General features: G+C 29.1%; 1 protein-coding gene across 1 annotated transcript; it reads right to left on the bottom strand.

The window, feature by feature from the left end:
• Positions 1-284: 284 nt before the first annotated feature.
• On the bottom strand, positions 285-22220 carry LOC107436230 (SET and MYND domain-containing protein 4). Its single transcript, XM_043051046.2, is given in 19 exon segments — positions 285-635; positions 2292-2463; positions 3318-3431; positions 4587-4653; positions 4741-4848; positions 7023-7088; positions 7091-7112; positions 8922-9331; positions 10104-10249; positions 10336-10396; positions 11151-11256; positions 12682-12806; positions 14030-14159; positions 14970-15024; positions 16915-16971; positions 17115-17238; positions 18518-18634; positions 19628-19769; positions 21689-22220. Coding segments are annotated over 19 exon segments (2298 nt in total). The 5' UTR covers positions 21829-22220; the 3' UTR covers positions 285-499.
• Between the last annotated feature and the right edge of the window lie 211 nt (positions 22221-22431).

The raw sequence follows: 22431 nt of genomic DNA, 5'->3' as shown, positions 1-22431 counted from the left end.
AGGAAAAGGACAGCTATGTAACAAGATCGCCAAATAGTTGATCAGCATTAGCAATTTGATGAATAGAATAAATTTCCTCAAACAAATTAAGAAATATTTATTTTTTAAAATAATTAATAAGGTCATGCCTAAAAGTCGTAACATCTTAAAATCGCGACATGTAAAATCTATGAACTGTCATACAGGTAAAAAGGTTTAAACGAAACTTTATTTTCCCACCCAAATGAAGTGAGAATGAATCACTACCGATAAAAATGTTAAGCCAATATCTCGTCTATTAGCCATTTGTTTTTGTAATAAATGCCAAAATTCCTATTAACACCATGACTTAGCTTCGTACAATATAAACAAATAATGAACATAAAATTTTCTTTGGCCAAATGAGTCTTGTATTGCGCATATCAAGACTTACTGAAGCAGAAAGCTGCAGCATCAGGATTTCAAGCGAGACGCTGTAGTAAAGAGTTCGAAAGGGAAAAAATGGCATCAGAGAACATGACTAATGGACTGAGAACATTTCGAGTTGCTTTTGCTTGGCTTTCAGCTCCTGAAGGCCTTCGTGGTATGGACCATAATGGATGGAAAAGATGAGATGGGATTTCTCCAGCACTTCTCTTGTCTCTTCCACTAGAATCCTGAAAATTAAAATGCGTAAACGGCCAAATAATTTTAACGAAACCATTACAAAGAATTTGTATTTAGATCAGGGTTGGGTTTTTGCCGTCAAAGACTGGTTTTTGACATGACAGTGGTAAAAACCATGTTTTTACCGGTAAAAACTGTCAAAAACCTACTGTTTTCCTTAATTTATAGCATATAGCGGACAATATATTATTTTCACATAATTGCCTTTATAAATGAATGTTGTAAATGATTGAAATTGATTTTGTAACTATATACATGTATTCTTATAGAAGGATATACATTCATACAGAAATATTGAAACTCTAAAAGGATTTCCCAGGCTTTTTCATGTCTCATTTCTGTGTAAAATATTGAAAACAAAATTGATAAGAAAAGTTTATTTTATGAGGCTTCCTTTTTATGTGTACATGTGTATCTCATAGCAAGATCTTAAGAATGAAATTAATCAATCTTGACATTCTTCAGTAATGTAATATGCCAAACAAAATGATGCTTGGAAATGTTGAAATTTTTTTTTAGTATCCTAATATTTTACTTCAAATAGTATGTTTTGATATATTCATGTTGGGAAAATGCAAGAATCTGTTCTTAAATATTTTTAACAACTTTTTTTCTAATTTTATTGCCCAAAAAGGAATTAATTTTAAATTATAAGCAGTTAAACTCAAATAAAAATACAGTTTTACCAAAACTATGGGTTTTTGACAGTTTTTGACAGAGGGTTTTTTGACATGACGGTAAAAACCATGGTAAAAACCGCCATGTGTCAAAAACTTGCCAACCCTGATTTAGATATAACAAGGTGCGTAGCCAAATCTTTCAACAAGCAACTTTTAAGTACTTTTTAAGCATTCAAAAATATTTTTAAGCACTATATACATAACAAAATGCAAACTAGTTTTCAAAGACTTTACACGTTAATGATAAAAATAACCAGTTTCTGACAAAGAACTCCTTTCTTAATTATATTAGCCATCATAAAAAGACAGAGAGATTTTTTTGGTTCGATTTCAGAGGGTGGAAAATAAAAGTCTGAAATTGAGAATATCTTGCAAAATGCAGCAGAGTTACACATGAGAGTGCAATAATCCCACCGAACGCAGCTCAGTAGAGGCACATGCGGACTCACAAGTATTTCATCGAACATGTAACATGATTGGTGCTATCATACATTATGAACTGAAGGTATGCCGAAATGGATTGTGGTTGAATGAATAGTGAAATTGTTCAATAAACCAATGTGAAAACCACATTTTTGCATAATATGAAACAAAAATCGACATGGTAAAGAAAAAAAAATCTCATTTTCCAAAAGGGAAAATTAAGCACTTTTTAAAAACACCCAATGAAAAAAGCACGTTTAAGGGCTTTTAAAAAACAAAAAGCGAAAATAAGCATCTTTAAGCACTTTTTAAAAAAGCTACGCACCATGTATTCAAAATCATCCAATCCACGAAGGCGTTGATTATGCCATTGCCGGGTCATCAGTAAACAAATTTAAATTATACAATCCTCAGTCATTATATGTTCTTTACTCCGATTACAGTAAAACTATTAACTATTTTTGCTCAGATTAAAAAAAGAAGGGAATTAATTTTTTTACATTAAGAGACTCAAGTAGATGGTTTAAATGAAGCTCAACTCACCTGAAGTCTTGGTCACTGGCAGATCGTTCGTGATAGGATTGAGCAAGAGCATTGATAAGTAGATCAGAGTATTTCTGTAATTCATTACCATACTCTATACTGTATACCCCAAAGATGTGCTCAGTTATTGTGAGAGTTGGCCGCAAATACTCCACAGCAAGCATCATCTTGTCTATTGAAAATAAATAAATGAAAAGAAAATGTTTTTAATTAGTACAAAAATATTTAAAAAGTAAAATAAATTATTTTAAACATACTTTTTTTAAAAAATCCTCATAACACAAACTGCAATGACTTTACCAGCAATATGAAAGACAATTTAAGGGTTTTTCAAAATTTTACATTAAAGCTTGGTTTAAATTCTTCAAATTAAAGGAGGAGGGGAACCTGTATATACCTTTGCAATAAGAGTTTCAAAATTGGATGTGATTAATTTTATTTGCAAAATTGAGGGTTGGTAAGAAATAAATTTGTTTAAAAAAAATGTGATGGAGATTGAGATTTTTTTTCTCTTTATAATATTTCAAAATTTATGATTTTGAAGTTCATTTAAACAAGGGTAAATAAAGTTTTAAAAAAAAGGCAAACAACACGCTTTATACTTTTAAGTTGGGATTAGGATAGTTATTAAGCAAAGCAAATAAAGCTATCTTTAAAATGGAGAAAAAATTCTGATTATAAATCACTTAAAATTTTCTCCATAATATATTTTAAGGAAAAAGCAAATTATATAGGACTATTATGTGAAAGAGGGAAAATAGATTTAATAATGAGGATAAAAATGAACCAAAAAAATAAAAATAAATGAAATTATAAAAAATCCTAAGTAGGTAAAACAATAAAATAGTATATATTTTAGTAAGAAGCATAAATAAACACATATGAATAAATATATATTGGTATTTCCACAGTTTAAATTTATTTTTGGCTGATTTTTACATTATCTCTAGTTTGTAGAAAATAGACAAGTTTAAATTTCAATTTGTGAATAAAAATAAACTTTTAATGAAATAAATAAATTTCTACCTAATGAAGCATAACAACATGCCAACTGATCTTGGACTTCAGAGAGCTGTCTGTTATACTTGTACATGACTTTTTCACGAATTTTGTAGCATTTCTTTAGTCTTTCAAGTGCATCTTCAGAAAAAAAGATAAGAATATTATAATCATCTTATTGAATTTCAAAGTTTCATAATGTCTTAAAATAAATAATTTTTGTTAAAAAAATATAGCCTTTTAATCATAAAGCAAATTATGTAGCTTCATTGAATTTTTGCGAATTATTTAAAAATTTACCCTTTTTTTCATTTATATGAATAAATTTATTAATACAAATTTCAAATTTTGTCTCTCAAAACTTTGCTAATTATAAGTAGGAAGATACAAAATATATAATACATTAAAATGAATTAGTTTTAAAATTTTAAGAGTAAAACAAAATATTGATTTGGCCAATTATTTAAAAATTGTGATAAATTTCTTTCATTAATTTTATAAATTGTACTAGCCAATTAAACACTTCCCAATTTCGACCAAACATCGTTTGGGTACTTTAAAGGGGGCCTTCCTTGTTTTGCCCGTGCGTTGCTTGTGCGACTGATTTTTTTTACTCGATTGCAACGATTTGCCAGAATTTTTTCTTTCTTTATTTTACAATGTTTCTAACAGATGGCTCAGGTAGTCCAGTAGAGGTATGATTGCAAAAGGCTTTGGAGCTTTTCTTTTACGTGGGAAAAGGCGTGAATTTTGTTTTCACTAGCTTAGTAGAAAAGCCAACTTTAAACAAAAATGCAATTGTTTTTGAATTAAAAATTAAAACTATTTCATAAAATCAATAACTATAATAGTTTTGACTCTTGATTTGAGTTTATATATTCGATTTTAACAGAAATTTGTTTATCAAAAATATGATTTTTTGACCCAATTTGCCAGAAAAAAGACGCTGTTAAGCGGTTAACAATGTTAATCCATTCGACCACTTCTTTCAACAATGTACAAAAACCCGAAATTAATTTTAAGAGAAAAAAAAGCTAAAGAGAAAATACACAAGCAAATATCTACACAAGACAGTAATTCTGGAGATTTTCCTCACTAAAGCAGTGAAATTGAAAATGTAAAACTTTTTCTCTTTAGGAATATTTTTTTCCAAGATAGATTTTTCTTAAAATTTCCTAGATTAAAAAAATAAAACTTTTAATACATGGACCACATCACACTATTCTTCTCCATTTTCAGTACAGATGACATGACTATTTCGGAAAATAAATGAAAAACAGAACTTAAATGTCACACCTTTGAAGCTACCCTTAGCAGCAAGTTGCAGGCCTTGCACATAAAGGTCATGAGCAGTGAAGACTTTCTAGAAAGAAAAAAAACATCAAACTGAATTAAACATTGTCCACAGTTCAGGTTTTTTTTTTATCGTAATAAATGAAAATAAACTCACTCTTAATGAAGTGGTGCAGTCATTGGGTTTATCACAATCTAAGCACGAAGCTTTATTTGTAGAGTCTGGTGCTCGAAGTGGACCACTACATGACGGACATTTTAATGCCTAAAATCAATTAAAAAACACAGATAACTAAAACAAAATCAAAACTAGAATGACAAATTAAGGTTCATTTATTGGCATTAAACCAGGGTTGGCAAAAAACCAAAAAACTCGTTTTTTTGTGTGGCTTAAACCAGGTTTTTTCCGACATTCTTTTTCCAACTAATATACATACTAAAAAAATGAAAATTACTTCCACGAAAAATTAAAATAAATAACAAGCTTGTTATTTATTACAAAATGGTTTTATAATAATAAATAACAAGCACAAACCACACTAAACAAACTGGTTTTTTTAAAGGAAAAATTCATTTGGTTTTAACCATGGTTTAAACCATGCATTAAACAATAAAAACAATTATAATAAAAAAATGCACTCTGTAAGAAAAAGTGTCTCTGTTAGATTCTTGACCATACAAAAAAATAGACAGTTGGAGCTAAGATGTGGAAGATTTGACAGGAGAGCTGAAACTACTTGTAGTTAACAAACTTTTTGCTGCTGGAACTGTCTTTGTCTAAAATCATAACTATGCTAAATATTGTTTTAAAATTATTTCACAGTGTGAGTAGCCAAATTTTATAACAAAAAATAAGCACATTTTAAGTGCTTTTTAAGCACTATATACATCAACAAAATGCAAAATAATTTTTAAAGACTTTTCGTGATCATGATAAAATAACTAGTTTCTGCTGCACATGAGAGTGCAATACTCTCATCGAACTCAGCTCAGTAGACGCACATGCGAAATAAGTATTTCATCAAACATGTAATATGATTGGTGCTTTCATACGCAACGGACCAAAGGTAAGCTGAAAGGCATTGTGGTTGAATGAATGGTGAAAACTTTGAATAGAACAATGTGAAAATCACAGACGCTTTTGCATAGCACGAGGCAAAAATCGACATGGTAAAGAAAAAAAAACTCAGTTTTGAAAAGGGAAAATTAAGTACTTTTTAAAAACACCCAATGAAAAAAGCACCTTTAAGGGCTTTTAAATTATGAAAGTTGAAAATAAGCACCTTTAAGCACTTTTTTAAAATGCTACACATAACACACCCTGATTTCACCAATTTTTTTATGCGAAGCTCTTCCAATTGTGACTTGAGACAGTGTTTTCATTACAGAAAAAAAAATGGGAGAGAATTTCTCACCCTCTCTCAAAAACAGGGTGAGATTCCCAAAAGCTAAGTGAGATTTCAGAAAATTAAAAAAAGACACGAGTATGCTTAGAAATTTTTTTTTTTAATTATAATGCATTTTTAACATCTTCTAATTTCTAAACCATTGAATATTTTTGCTGCATCATCATATGGAAAATGTTCTATATCTACTTTTTCATCAGTTATTCTCATTAGGTTGCTCAAATGCTCATCAGTCAATCTGTTACAATATTTTGCTTTCATTCGGCTTTGGGTGCTTAATGACCTTGCAACAGATGCTGAACTATTCGGAATCACTAATTAAATTCGTAGCATTGTGCACACACTTTCCTATCCTCTACATCTACCAGCATAGGCTTTTCAATTATTTCTGTTATAGAATAGTGAAGTTCGTTGAAGTTATTTCCATGTTCATAGTTCTTGTTAGGTATTCCAGCATAGTTTTCAGACTTCCAACTTTTACAAATTGCTGTAAATTGTCGGTGAGGGAGTTTGGTTATTCATTTACAACTAAAAATAGAGCTAACTTTAAACAACTTATTATGAAGGACTCATTTTTTTCTCAAGACTTGTCGTAGTTGTTTTCATGTCTGTTTCAAAATGGCGGAAGACAAAATTTTTTCCAAAATTCGAGAGATTCGCGCATTTTAAAACTGATTAATTGAGTGCGCGAATTTCGCGCGTTAATCATTTTTTAATGCAAGAAAATAAATAAATATGCGAGATTCTCGCGCTGTAGTGAAAACACTGCTTGAGAGTTCGTTGTGGTACCGAAATAATCTCTAGTACCTTCAGATAGTTTTTCTTTTTCAATGTGACAGGTCAAAAATGTTGCATATGGACAGCTTTATATAGAAATTTCTTCTCATTACACAGAAAAACCAGGGAAGAAAACCACAAATGAATAATAAGATGCCAGTTCACACATATAAAATATTAAAAAAATATCTATATTAACTTCTAAGCGGCTTTCCAAAAACAATATTTGTTAAAATGTGCTTCTAAAAATATTTACTTGAAATCTTTGCTCCCGTTCATCTTCATTTTCACAAGAATCGCATTCACATGTAAAAAAAAATTCTGATNAAGTACATTCCGAGAAAAACTAAAAAAAGAAAAAGAAATCAACAAATATTAAAACAATTAGTATAATAATTTTAAGAAATGAATGAAAGGCTTTATCAAATATTTTAATGATGCTTAATATATTACATAGTGAGTATAGTGCAATGATAGTGAGCATTTATCAATTTAACTTAACATTGAATAATCTTAGCTTCATGTAAAATGGAGATATTTATCACTTATTTCCTTAGAGCATCTAGCAGTGACCAGCTGGTCTGCCTACACTAACTCACTGCTTAGTAGCCACACACATTCAGTGTGGGTAGAAAAATCTCTCAACAAAAAATAAGCATCTTTAAAGTACTTTTTAAGCACTCAAAAAATATTTTTAAGCACTATTTACATTAACAGAATGCAAAATAATTTTCAAAGAATTTATTTAATCATGATAAAATAACTAGTTTCTGACACAGAACTCTTTTCCTGATTATATCAGCCACCATAAAAAGATAGAGAGATTTTTCTGTGCTATTTCAGAGGGTGGGAAATGAAGCCTGAAATTGAGAACATCTAGCAAAATGCAGCAGAGTTGCACACGAGAGTGCAAGAATCTCATCAAACCCATCTCAGTAGATGCAGATGTGGCCTCCCAAGTATTTCATCAAACATGTAAAATGATTGGCGCTTTCATACGATGTGGATTGACGGGATGCCAAAATAGGTTGTGGTTGAATGAATTGTGAAAACGTTGAATAGAACAATGTGAAAATCATGCTTTTGCGTAATACGTGGCAAATATTGACATAGTAAAGAAAAAAAATCTCATTTTCGAAAAGAGATAATTATGCATTTTTTAAAAACTCCCGATGAAAAAACACCTTAAAGGGCTTTTAAAAAACGAAAATCGAAAATAAGCACCTTTAAGTACTTTTTTAAAAACGCTATGCACCATGGTTATTTAGCATTAATGTCTATAAGGATAATTATTACAATAATTAAAAAATATCACAATAAATTTTTTTTAGTTTTTTCAATTTAGCACAAAAAGATTACAAGTTCCATGTTTTGACAGCATGTATAAATTTAGCTTGAGATATCAGTAAAATATTTTTTGTGATTATAACAAATTAGTTTATATAATTAATGCACATAAAGATGATTCATTATGAATGTGAGCAGTATCAGAATTAGTATCAGCAGACTTAGATAAAATGAAAAACTTTCTGCGAACACAAAATCTCAGTTAAAAAACTCTCTGCACACATTAATTAACTCTTGTAACTAGTTTAAACTTTTTTGTCGCAACCTCATTCTGACAAGATTTGTTTGAAACCATGATTTTTTAAAAATATATAATTTTTAAAGAATTTTATATTGATTTATACTACAGAAATGAGTTTGGTAAAAAAAAAAAAAAAAACACTGAAAATAGAAAGCCAAAAATGTTATGTGCAGAACCTTTTTTTTAAATAATTGAAAAAAATGCCTGAAATTTGAGCAAGAAAAAAGTATATGTAGTAAATATTAATCCACAGAATGTTATCATCCTTTAAATAAAAATGTTGATGCGAAATTTTATTTACTTATTTAAATTGCATAAATATGAATAATTTATTTCAAAATTGTATTAGTATGAATATCAACGTTTCATTTTAAAATCCTGTGAGCATGGATTCCAAAATATAATTTTTAAATCACTTGAACACGAATCATAATAGTGGCTTTTGAATAGCATGAATATAAGATGCAATATTCGATACATTATAGTGAAAATACGAAACATGATCTGAAATCGCAATGTGATTTTAAATCATGTGAATGTATCAGCATCAATTACAAAAATAATCACCTGGATATAACAGAGGGATTGCACGAATGGTTCATGAGACTGACAGTGGGAAAAAGTCCAGTGGCGATTTTCACTTGTTTCTGGTTAAGAACAGAAGTACCACTTTGAGATGATGTTTGCAATTCTGTTATAGCATTGGCATTGCAGATCAATTGCAGAATATGACGCAGTATCAGTCCACTAATAAACATTTCCATAGCGGGTGGACCAGTCGGCATGTCGTTCTCTTCGACTGAATTTACAGAGAGACGAGAATGGACGGGGCTTCTAGATTTATGAGTTGGCGTGGATGGAGCAGACCCTACACGGCTGTTAAGATTGCAGCTGATGAGCCTTTCGCGTAATGTTTGGCTTTCTAAGGTGGCGAAATAGTTCATTCGATCCAATAGCATCAGCAAAAGGAGGGCTGTCTGAAAAGTAAAAAGACAACAACAAAATAATTTCTCATGTGCATAACAAGCAGGGGTGATTGTGGCAAATTGAAAAACCCTGCAAATTTTATGCGCGAAAAATCGATATCAATTTATATACCATACATCTTTCATACTTAACACAATTTTTTGAACTAACATTTATAATTAAATTACCTTCTAATGCAAAATATAACACCCCTTTAGCAACTAATTCAAGAAAAAGCTTACTCTAACAATAATCTCGATATTAGATTTCATAATCGTGTGAATATTAATCGTGATATTGGATTTTAAAAACGAGAAAATACAACTTGCGATATTGAATTTTTGAATCCAATCAGAAAAAAATTAAGAATAAGAAAAGTTAAGATAATTTAGTCAAGAACATTTAAAAAAATACAACACAATGAAAACTTTTATAACATACCATAAAGCTACTAATTTAAACTGCTGAGTCGCACAAAATTTTTAATTTATCTTTCCATCCAAAGAATTTAAAATTCTACACTTTTTAAAAGATTTTAAACATTTTAAATGACATTTGAAAGAAAATGTATCATATTGAAAGAGAGCAATGTGAAATATTTATAACTTGAGAAAACTTAGTAGACTTAATATTTTTCATGCTTTTTTAATTTTAGAAATTTTCATCTTTGGACAAACCAAAAATTTACAAATGGGCAATCAAAAACAGATGGTCGAATTATATTTTGGAATATACAGTATTCTCTTTGATAACTTTTCTCTAGTAAAAACAATGAAGTATTACCAATGCATATTGAAAAGTGTCGTCTGTAGGCATGTCATCATGGGCCACCAGATGATAAACTGCAAAGTAATCATTTCTGTATTTACCATCAGGGAAATCAAAGGGATATAATGAGGTTGAAGACTTCACTAGCTCTTCACGATTTTCTAAGATTGAGAATAAAAAATACATTAAATTATCCAACCGCTCCTTGCATCCAATAAAACATTTCAAAATTTCTATTAGCATTTACCTTGGAGAAAATCTAATCCAGTGACTAGAATTGTCCTGAAGCTTAAATGAGCGATACCCACCTAGAAAGAGAATAATAGAAAAACTTTAAGCGAAAGTAAGTTGTTTAAAACAATGTCTTTAAACTCTTATTAGGAATTGAAATAACCTTAAACAATGAGACACTTTTTTCTAATTGCTTTAATAAACTCATTTATTAGAAAATTAAGAAAAGTTTCCCCAAAATTACAAGTTATGCTAGCAGGAACAGGTTTACATAGGTCAAACCAAATATTTATTTAAGAATTTCTTTCTTATATTCAGGATTATTTTATAATTAACAATTATGACTGCAAAAAATTTTTAACCTTTTTTTGTAGTGGATACTGTTAAGTAGATTAATTAAAACAAATAGAAGTAGAGCTCGAAATTAACGGTGATTTTTTAGTGCAGGACCACTAAATTTTGACTCGGTCTAACAAAAAATAATTATTAAAGGTTTCCGGGAGAAGCAATCGATATTTAAAAAAAAAATTTCTATGCTATTTTGGTTTTATCAGTTTCATGTTTTAGTCTGTGTTATTGTTATTAAATAATTTATTACCTCTTCATAATTGTGGACATTTCACATTGTTTGTATTGTAATTTTTTTATTATTTACATTCCCTTCATTAACTTTTTAAAAAAAAGGTTAATTGACGTGCATAAACGAAGCAGTGAAAATGTGTACAGACAAGTTACTGGTGCTCTGTACTAAAGAAACTATAGTTAGAATAAGTCTGTACCAAAGAAACTATAGTTAGTATACATGTACTATAGTTAGAATAACATACTCACCGAATGCAATAGGTCTAAATTACCACATTCCCATTTGTGGTATTTCTCCCATGATAAATCAGCACATTTTTGGGAGCAGTAACGAACTTGTGAACACTGATGACACCTAAGGAAATTTAAATAATAAAGTCATATTGATGACAATGACATAAACAGAAATTATAGTTTTGTTAAAAATCATGATTTACAAGTGAATTATTAATAATTCAATTTTTGTTGCACATAAAATGAAAAAAATGAGATCCATCACATCCTGAAAAAAAAGAGCAATTGGGAATTAAAGGAATTTTATCAGTGAAGTTACCTCTGACTTTTTCATTTTCAGATAGTAAAGTAATCATTTACTCTTGTAATTTTATCCAGCACAGAGTTTCAGTTGAAGCTTGAACACTTTGGATACTTTGTAATTTATCAAAATTATGATTGTGAGATTTGTTATTTACAAGCTAAGTAAATCACACAAGATTTTCAAAGACAAACAAATTGTTAGCAGAGTTAGAGGACGTCCAAAACTTTGATGGTTGGACTCCATCAGCACGGATCTTAAAACAATCAAAGTAATAAACTGGCAAAAATTTTCGCTAAAGAGAACAAAATGGAGAAATGTTTTAGAGAAGGCCAGGGCCCACCCTGGGATGTTATACTGATGATATTGGTCACAGACGATATATATACTTACCAATTCTAAAAAATTTATTATGAGAATGCGTAATAAAATTTTGTTAAGAAATTTGTTTTAAATTATTCACCAAATATCACGTATATGCAGATAATAGATTCCCGATAACACGAGATGGACAGGATAAGTCTTACCTCATACTAATTGAAACTCGAATTATCAAAACCATTAAATAAAATGTAATGAGTAAAGCAGTTTTTAAATACTGGTATAGACAAAAATAAACAATGAACCAGACAATCAATACATAACGTCAGTAATTTTTCTCCTGACTCCCACACTTACCTTGCCTTGTAGAAGAGAATCTATGACAGTTTTTCAAAGCACCTTTTGATCCATAGGTTGAACAAAACTGCTTTTCTTCCTTTTCCAAAGTCAATGCTTAGTGACAAAAATATTGCACAGAACCCATCAATTTACCCTCATTTAAATGTGAACTCACATTGTCATTAAGATGGCTTTGAAAGTGTGAAATTTCTTTCACATGTTGCTCACTATTTGGGAGTTCTTGATATATAGGGGTTTTCATGAGTTATTTTTAACATATGCCATACACTAATGAAACTTTTTAGGCACCAATATTTAGCTAGTCACAAAAATATTCAATGGATAATATATCAAATAATATTTACTTAAGTTATTAGTTGAGCATTAAGGAGGCTATTTTGACATTAAATAAAGTATTTTACACTCTAAACTTATTTAAAAGCCAATATAGGTCAAAATGTAAAATTTAATTGCTTTAGTGACGTGGTGATTTTCTTAGTGGATAGCAGTATTTTGAAGAGCTATGAAAATGACTGTAAAATTACATAAATAGAAAGCGGATGTGAAGAAATAAAAGTAACTTACGGAACTACAGCTAACGATTTGACATAACAGTGATGGCAGTGAGATGGATAATGAACAGGCAGCAATACAGATGAATAGGCTTCCTCCACAAACAGAGTATCACCAGGTGATAACTCTCTGTTAGCCTAAAACATTGAATATCACAATGATATATATATATATATTTCTAATTTAAATAGTGAGTGAATAAACAATTTAAAAAATAATAAATAAAAGTTAGATCATTTTAATTAGATCTTATAATTGTTAGATAATTGATTTCGTCTATAAATTAATCGTTTGAGAACATATGTAAGCATTAGAACTAAATGCAAGTCTGGTAAAAATTAATGAATAGTTTTTATGATTCCTGGTTGCTAAAAATTAAGCTACTAAATGGTGTGTAGCCAAATCTTTCAACAAAAAATAAGCACCTTTTAAATACTTTTTAAGCACTTAAAAATATACATAAGCACTAGATATATAAAAAAAATGCAAAATAATTTTCAGTGACTTTACATGATCATGATAAAATAATTAGTTTCTGACAAAGAACTCTTTTCTTAATTATATTAGCCAAAATAAAAAGATCGAGAGTTTTTCGGTTTAATTCTAGAGGATGGAAAATGAAGCCTGAAATTGAGAATATCTTGCAAAATCAGCAGAGTTCCAGATGAGAGTGCAAGAATCTCACAGTACCCAGCTCAGTATACGCACATGCGGATCCGCAAGTATTTCATCAAACATGTAAAATGATTGGTGCTTTCCTACAGGCTAGGGACTGATGGTATGACAAAATGCATTTTGTTTGAATGAATTGTGAAAATCACGTTTTAGTATAATGCATGTCGAAAAGCAACATGGTAAAAAAAAAAATTTTTTTTTGAAAAGGGAAAATTAAGCACTTTTTAAAAACACCCGTTACAAAGCATGTTTAAGTGCATTTATAAAACGTAAATAAGTACCTTTCAGCACTTCTTAAAAGCGCTACTCACCATGTACTAAAGCTGGGGGGGGGGAGGAATTGCATTATAAAGCAACAAACATAAATATATTTCATGATCTTTATGGAAAAGGTATCAACAGTAAAAAACAAGGAGTAAAAAAATTTTTTTTTTATTTTTTACCCAAAATCCCTTTATCCACCTTTCTAATTATTGCATGGATATTGAGCTTGAATGTTGTAAGGTTATGAAACTAATACTTAGATTATTTCACCAACATAAGATTGTAAAAGGGAAAAAAGAAAAAAACATGAGAAATTGAAAAAAAAATTAAATATATGTTTGAAAAAAGTTAACAAGACTATTTTATATGAAACATATTTTTATTGCTTAATATTTTCAAGTACACTCGAACATGAACTTACCACAACAAACCGACCCTTTGTTTTATCATTCTTAATGTCTACTGCACATGAAGCATTGTCAATAGAATGATTGGAGCCATAGCTTAATGGAAGAATATGAGAACGTACTGCCTCTTTTTCCTCATCTGGCCTGAAAAGAAATCAACATTTATTATTTAGAATTTTATAACAGACTAGAATAGCAACACACTCATAACTCAAGAATAGAAAAAGGAAATGTTTTCATACAATAAATAAAAATAAATAAAATACAAATAAATAAAAACTTTATTTGCAATGATATAACATTATAGATAGATATTATACTGACAACAATACACAACTTAATCAGAATTTTTTTAATCTTAATGTAATGATCAATAAAATGCTTTTAAAAAAAAACACTCTTTTTGGGTTAAAAATTATTGTAGATTTGTCATAAAATTATGTAAAATTTAAAAGTGAATTGGAATGATCAATATGATAAATATGAAATTTGACAAAAAAAATTTATGTTTAGTTCAGTTTTATTTTAATATAAGTTAAAAAATTAGGTGCATCACGAAAAAAATTTCTTCTAAATTTTAAGTCAATAAAAAGTTGTCACATAATTACCAAATCTTTTTTGAGACAAATTGAAAGATTTTTAAATCTCCCAGTCTATGCTAAAAGCTTATTTTTTTGGAAGGGGGATTAAAACATAAAATTTTAAACTAAAAATATAAAATAAAATTTAGTTTTCAACTTCAAAAATGTAACATGACAATAAAAAACTTAATATAATCATACACATCAAATTAAACAATTAAGTCTCCTGCAATCTATATAAAAGCGTCAATTTAAGCCATAATCTACATAATAACCAAACCTAAAGATTGGGTTGAAAATTAAAAACATGCATATTTCGTAATGAACAATGAGATTTACCAAATATCAAATGCTAAAATAGGAGAATACTCACGGCTTCATTTCCTCAACAGCTTTTATTAAGGTTTCTACATCATTTTCTTGGCGAGCTGAAAAATGACTATACATTAATTAACGTGTTGAAATAAAATGTATTGTTAAATAAATTAATCATTTTGAAATAAAATGTATTGTTAAATAAATTAATCATTTTGAAATAAAAAATTTATATTTTAAATTTTCTAAATAAATATTTTAAAAAATTACAATACTTAATGATATGACAGCTTTAATTTTAGAAAATAATTAACTTCTATAACCATTTTTAAACAATGTTTATTTGGAACTAAAATAAAACCATTCATTAATGAAACAAATTATGTCAAAACATTTAAAAACAATTTTTTACTATAAAAAGAAATATTTCAAATGTTCTGTTAAATTTTCGTACATTAAGCGAAAATAAAAATAGCAAAAATTTAAATTTTTTTTTTTTCACAAAGCCTCATTTTGCCAATTTATTTAAAAATTGGGAGGAAATGATTTAATATAACAATGATGATAATACTCCAATGGTCTTTTTTATTTATTTAATTACTGCTAATTAACAGATTTTAAAAATAAATTAATTCTAATTGTTTGAGTAAAAATTCATTTAACAATACGCACTGAAAATGTATTTTATAGCAAAATTGCTGTTTTAACAGAACGAAGACAGAAGTGTCATCTTTCAAAACTAGCTATCAGGAACCACACAGTACAAGTACAGTAACATAGAAATATACAGTTAACATTTACAAAATATATTTATTGCATACTTTGTTATGCAATACATATATTAACACAATTTCAAGAAAACCCAGGCTTAAAACACTGGAATACTTTATTAAGATTATTAGGTTATGTTCAAATTACTCAAGATTATTTGCTAAAATTGTCAAATATTGAGGAATTAAATATTAATTGTTACTGTGACTCATATTTCGCTGCTAACTGGGATGACAGAATATCAGTAGGTGGTACAATATTGTTTTTGGATAAAACTCTGATATTCTGGAAAACTTTTAAACAAAAATGTGTGAGTCTATCTACAATGGAATCAGAGTGTGTGACTTAAACTGACGCTGCCAAAGAGGTAATGTGGATTAAGCGTATAATAGATGAGTGTGGAGAATTAAATTTACAGCGTTTTCATCATAGAAAAAAAATGGGTTAGAATTTCTCACCCTTTCTCAAAAGCAAGGTGAGATTTCAAAAAGTTAAGTGAGATTTCTAAAAACTAAAAAAACACTAAAACTCTTTAAAAAAAATTATTTCTTTGATTATAATAAATTTTTAATGTCTTCTATTTTTTAAAGCATTGAATATTTTTGGTGCATCATCATAGAAGATTTTGCCTTTACAAGGTATTTGTCCATCTTACATAAGTTCATAAAAAATGTTAACGTCTTACATGAAGAAACCTTACCTACGGTGAACATGTGATTGTAGAGAAATGTGCTCTGAAAGGGGTTCCGTGGTTGTGTTCTGTTGTTCGAAAAGGTTCTAAATAATACTGGTAAATAGGGAAGCTAGATAATGGGGCAGATGATAAAAATAATGAAAGATCTAGGAAGAAAAGTGAAACGGATTTTTTTCTAAATGGCGTAATTCGAAGCTTTTTCCAAAATGCAAGAAATTCGCGAATTTTGAAAATGATTTATAGAATGCGCGAATTTCTCGCGGTAATCATTTTTTAATGCGAGCAAAGAAAAAAATATGCGAGATTCTCGCGTTCTCGCGCTGTAGTGAAAACACTGATTTAAGTGATTGTATTATATTTAGTGACAATCAATCGGCTATTAGTTTTTCCCAGTCACCTTTTGAAAATAGTCGAACCAAGCACATTGACGTAAGAAAAAACAACATACCACACCAAATCCTGTTACAGAGATCGTCTTAAAAAAGACTAAAAAAAAACATGAACATTAAAATAGTTAAATAATCATATATATTATTACCTAAACGCTTTGGATCCAATGACGCTTCTTTTAAAAGTTCCACCGACATATTGAAAGCTGAAAAATAAGACAATCTTTAAATTCTCGGCATTCTGCACACAAATTACTAATAAATCTTTTTTTAAAAAGCAATATCAAAATATTGTACTGATATTAAAAAACAGTAAAAGGACACTTATTGAATATAGAAAATTTATTACCTTCCATAGCTGCATCGGGCTGATTTAGTTTCATGTAGCATTGCCCTTTTCGTTGAAATAGCTTAAATCTGAGATTGATGGGATAATTGTAATGAATCGCTCGATCAATATCTAATAGACATTCCTGCAAAAATTAAAAAGCATTGGTAGGAACTGACAATGAAAGCATCCAAAGTAACAATCTCCAAATAATTTGAATTTCCCTCACATGGATTTCGAGAATAGAAATTAAGATGCGAAAAAAAAATTGCACATCTCTTAGAAATACAGTCTAAGTTCCTTAATATACTAAGATCCACCTGCCATTCCAAACACACATTATTTTAACGTCCATATTATTCAAGCTATTATAATATAACAACCAAAATTTTTATTCATTTTCATTTAATTCCAAGGAAACCTCTTCAAAAAACCTTTTTTGTGCTTCCAAAACAAAAATGTTTCCATTGAGAATGAATCACTGGAATGGATAGTAAAAAGTATGGAGAAAATGATTTAAACTCTAAACTCAGTGGTGCGACAGCCCATAGAGGGCCAAAGCCTACTGTGTCCATCTCAGTTTTCTTGACCTTGGGCTCTTAAGTGCAGGAGCAGATGTTCCGGTTTGGTGGTCAGCCGAACGCAAAACCCCCACTGTTTAGTTCCCAAGCATGCTTGGTACACATTTATCGACCCATTGAAGGGATTCAGCCACCGGGCGCAGAAAATGATTTAAATAACTATTTTTCTTTATGTTACTTCTCAATAAAATTATTTCTCTAGAAAAGAGAGAGATGGACCACCGATTCTTAACCTAGGTAATCATAACTATATTTTATGGTTAAAAAGATGGCAAAATACTGTTTAAATTCATTATTGAGAATTGAAAGAATACATTGTATTCTTATTCATGACCCTGGTATTTTTTTTTATTCATATTTTTCTTGTTTGAAAACTATATTCACTTTTTTTGTGAAGTGTTGTGATAAATGGTTTAATTATGAAAAAGGTTAAAGGTTGCATTTAATTATAAAAAAAATAAATTATTTTTTATTATTCTCTAATTTGACTATAAAAAGTTTTAAATATTAGGACACGAAGAATTTTATTTCTATTGTCTGCAATGTAGGTGTAAATGATAAAATTTAAATTTAAAAAATATGTATATTAAAGTGGCTCTAAGAAAAAAAATTAAAAATATGTCTTTTTAAAATATTTCACAGAAACTTTATGTGGTTTTTATTTTGATGAATTGATCATCATTTTTATCTCTTAAATATTTATTTATTCATATTTTAATATTTTTCTGTATATTTGATTGTATTTATAAACAATACTTTGCATAAAGTAAGCTTAAAAGTACTATAAAAGGTTACAAAAGCAGTACACTAATCAAGAAATGTAAATCTCTCTTAACCAAGTACCTCATTTTTGTGTAAGTGAAATAAAGCAGCCGATCGATTACCATATCCCAAAGCAAGTTCTTCAATGCGGTTGTCAGCAGAATCTTCAGATTTTGGAAACGGTGCAGCAAGAATGCTCTGAAATTAATTTCATAATTTACTCAATCAATTTTTTGACAGTTTTCCTAAATTTAAAATAAATAATAAAGACACAAGTGATTATAAAGAAAGTTTTGGGTGTTGAAATCTTAAGACTCTAGCTGCACTGAGTCAAATATAACCTTATTTGGATAAATAAACGTCAGTGGCCTAGTTTTGGGGACAAAATCCCCTTCGAAATTATATATTAGTTGATTAATGAACTATTGTATGGTAAATAGGATGTAAATATAAGAAAGTTTTCAAGATTCTTTTTTTGTAATTTAAACGTTTAGAGTACATAGATGAATATTAGAAGGAAATAACAGATAATCTCCTCGAACATTACATTAAAACTACACCACTGGAAAGCATGCATGATGATTGAAAAAATCTTGAGAAACTTTAAATGTCCAAATTCCTAACAATGATGTCATCATAATAAATAAAAATAAAAAAAATAGCATCGAAATGTTTATTCTGGCAAAATGTTAGCATTCATGCAAAGCAAGGCTTTATTTTTTCTAAAATCTGATTAGGTAAAACTTTCATTTTCCTTTTCAAAAATATGTTTAATCCTAGAATGAAGTTGTTTATTCAAAGATTATCTAAGCATATTTTTAACATTTTTGAACATAGTTCGAATTTGAATTAGTTTGAACTTTGGTTCCCAGTTTAAAAACATTAAACTGAATATTTCTAATATTTCTGAATATTTTTATAGCTATCCTAAAACATGTATTTCATTAAAAAAAGCAAATAAAAAACCATCAATAAACCATCATTGCTCATAATAAAATACAAAATATTTAATTTCATAATAAAAAAAAAAAACCAACATCTGGCTATGTAAAAAATAAAGATTTCATTTAGGAAGCATTAAAAAGGAGCTTTTAAAAATAAAGACTGGCTAGAGGGCAGCCATAATTCTGGGTAAATTTTACTGAAATATAAAACTAAAATACTTTAATCATTAAAGAAGAATTTAAATACCTGTGTGTAAAATTCTACAGCCTTTGAGTATGATTTCTCTTGAAAACACTGATTTCCTTCGACTCTTAGTTCATTCGCTTTTTCCCAATATTTTTTATGTCGAGATGAACACATGATATTGAGCCACTGCTGAGCCTTATTTCTATAAAATAAAAGTTTATTACAGTTTGCTACTTGAACCAAAAAAGATATTTGCATTGCACTGCCAACATGAAAATCTAGTAGATTTTATAAAACAATGCAACCTGTCAAGATGACCATTATCACCAAAAACTGAATTTATTTCAAAGAACAAAACATTCTCGTAAGAATTCATTAATCATGGAGAAAGGTTGAAAAAAACCTGGGTTATTATTTTAAAAAAGGCCCAACCCAGGTGAGTTTTGTTGGGCTTAATTGGTCTTTTTTTAGTTTAATTGGGTTTTATGAGGTTTAATTTTTCTTATATATAGTAATATACTATTACTAGTATACAAACAGTGTTAATAATAGTGGTAGATTAGATAAACTTCATGGAGATTAAGGCACAATGATGAACGACATGGTGGTGGCAATAGGGTTACCTACTGCCTTTGCTTTCCAGGCAAGCTGGTACTTAATGATATGAAACTGTGGGATTTTCAATAAAAAACTTTAAACTGATTACATTACATAAGACTTACTTTAAACATTATTTAGTAGAAATACTTATTTAATACTCAAGCAATCAACTAAGGAAGAAAAATATGTTTTTATAAGGATTTTGTTTAGGATTTTGTTCAGAATTTTGCAACATTTTTTTAAAAAATACATGAAGGTTTCTCCTTACTTTCTTCACTCACCAACCACCACAATAGCTTACCTTTCATTATTTTCTGCAGTTGTATTTTTTAAATTTATTGCAATTTTATACAAGTACATTTTGCTAATATGTTAAACGCAATGAAATGAATGATTACTTGGATTTCTTTCTAATATAATTAACTGTACCTGAAAAAAATGTAACTTAGGAAAATAAAATGTGTGGCAAAATAAGAAGAAATAAAATAGAATTCATCTATTAACAATGTATAATGATAATCTTATATCATTACAATAATTCAAATAGGTAATTGTTTTTATCTCTCTGAAACTCAAGAATTAGGTTTATTTTTAAAAATTAAAATATAAATGAAGCTACTTGGTATCAAATAATCCCTATTTTTACAGTATTTTTTTTTTCTTCTCTTCTATATTATGAACAGTTTTGGATGTTTTTAATGGCATTTTTTGATTTTTGTTTTAATTGGTATTTTTTGAGATTTCCCTTTAAAATCTGGTCTCCAGTTAAATGTCTAAAAGCTACAATATCGTAAATGATTACTTTAGCAAGTTTTTCTAAAGGAAAACTAAATTTTTCCAAACGATTGAAATTGTTTCTTGGGTGCCACTGCCCGTAAATTGCTGAAGCTTGTTAATTGTTTTTGGTGCAGATTACAAATCTTTCTCCCAGAAGTAAGTCCTACAATTCTTTCTTTAACTGATAGGGGAATATTTCTGCATCATAAATAATAGCCAAGCAGCCTGTGAGAAACTATAAATAAACATTACAGAAGGGGACCAACTTAAAGGGCTTCATGAAATTATTCCTAGATGTTTAAAACAGAACCAAGTAACCAGTAAAGTTGGTCTGAACTGATATATCATAAACAGGAGAAATTGATATACATTTAATCAATATACCTTTTTTTTGTTCTTTGCATTAGAAAAAGTAAAAAATGAACAGTTTCATGCAAATTCCCTTATTATCTGAAAAACCTTCCAATTTTACAATAGTGAAAAATACAATATAAAATTTAATAACATAATTTAGCAGAAAAACTTTTGCTAATTAAACTTACATACCTACATAATACAAACATGAAAAACTCGTAATTTAATATCGAAATCGGGGAGGGGATTCTAATAAAGGGGAAAAAATTGTTATTCAATTTGTGAATAAAAAAATTTATAAATAAATTTGGAATAAGGGAAAATAATATTTATTTCAAATAAAACTGAATGATTCGACACCGAATGATTAACTAAACAGAAGATTGTTACCTAATGAAATCATCTCTAAGACAGAATTCCACTCTGTCTTCATTGTTCTTTAATTTAGCAAATCGTACTAAAGTCTTTGATTTCTTGCACCGTACAGTAATATCATCAAGTACATCTTGCCAGCATGTGTAAGCCGCCATTCGTGTTACCAAGAAACGTTCTGTTTATATTTTGAAAAGGAACATTTTCCATACTGCGAATTTCTAGATCAGACTTTTAAATGCTCTCAACATTATTGATTGAAGTTTAGTTTCTTGTTCAGAGAGGGCACTATGTAAACTTCGCGTTTGTCACGTTTCGTTTATTTTTTAATCAATAATTTGAATTATTGCAATAGGCCAGTTTTTACACGCTTTATTTTTGAGTAAAATTGAACTTCTTGATTTTCTTTTAACATTTGGTGGTAGTAGGTCGGTAGGTGCTTTATTTATACCACCATAAGCTGCACTATGGGTTATTGGCGACGGTATAGGAAACATCCCTGAGGATGATTGAAAGACATGCCATCCAATTTTGATCCTCTGCTGACGGGATGGTTGTCTCTCCTGCTTTGCAGACCGGCGACCTGAGCTTGAAGTTGAGCACTTCAAGGTAAAATGGTTTAAAGAGGTCCAATACCGCGCACTCTTGGTCCCCACTCGCCTACTGACTGCACTCAGTGCAGTCAGTAGGCGAGTTCTGCAGGGTAGAGTAATGCTTGACTTCGGTGTTCTGCAGGGAATCGGTTTTGTGCAATCAATCCA

The sequence above is a fragment of the Parasteatoda tepidariorum genome, chromosome 1, assembly GCF_043381705.1.
Source record: "Parasteatoda tepidariorum isolate YZ-2023 chromosome 1, CAS_Ptep_4.0, whole genome shotgun sequence".
Lineage (NCBI taxonomy): Eukaryota > Metazoa > Arthropoda > Arachnida > Araneae > Theridiidae > Parasteatoda > Parasteatoda tepidariorum.
Note: the sequence above shows the minus strand (reverse complement) of the source record. Positions and strands in the feature narration are given on the sequence as shown.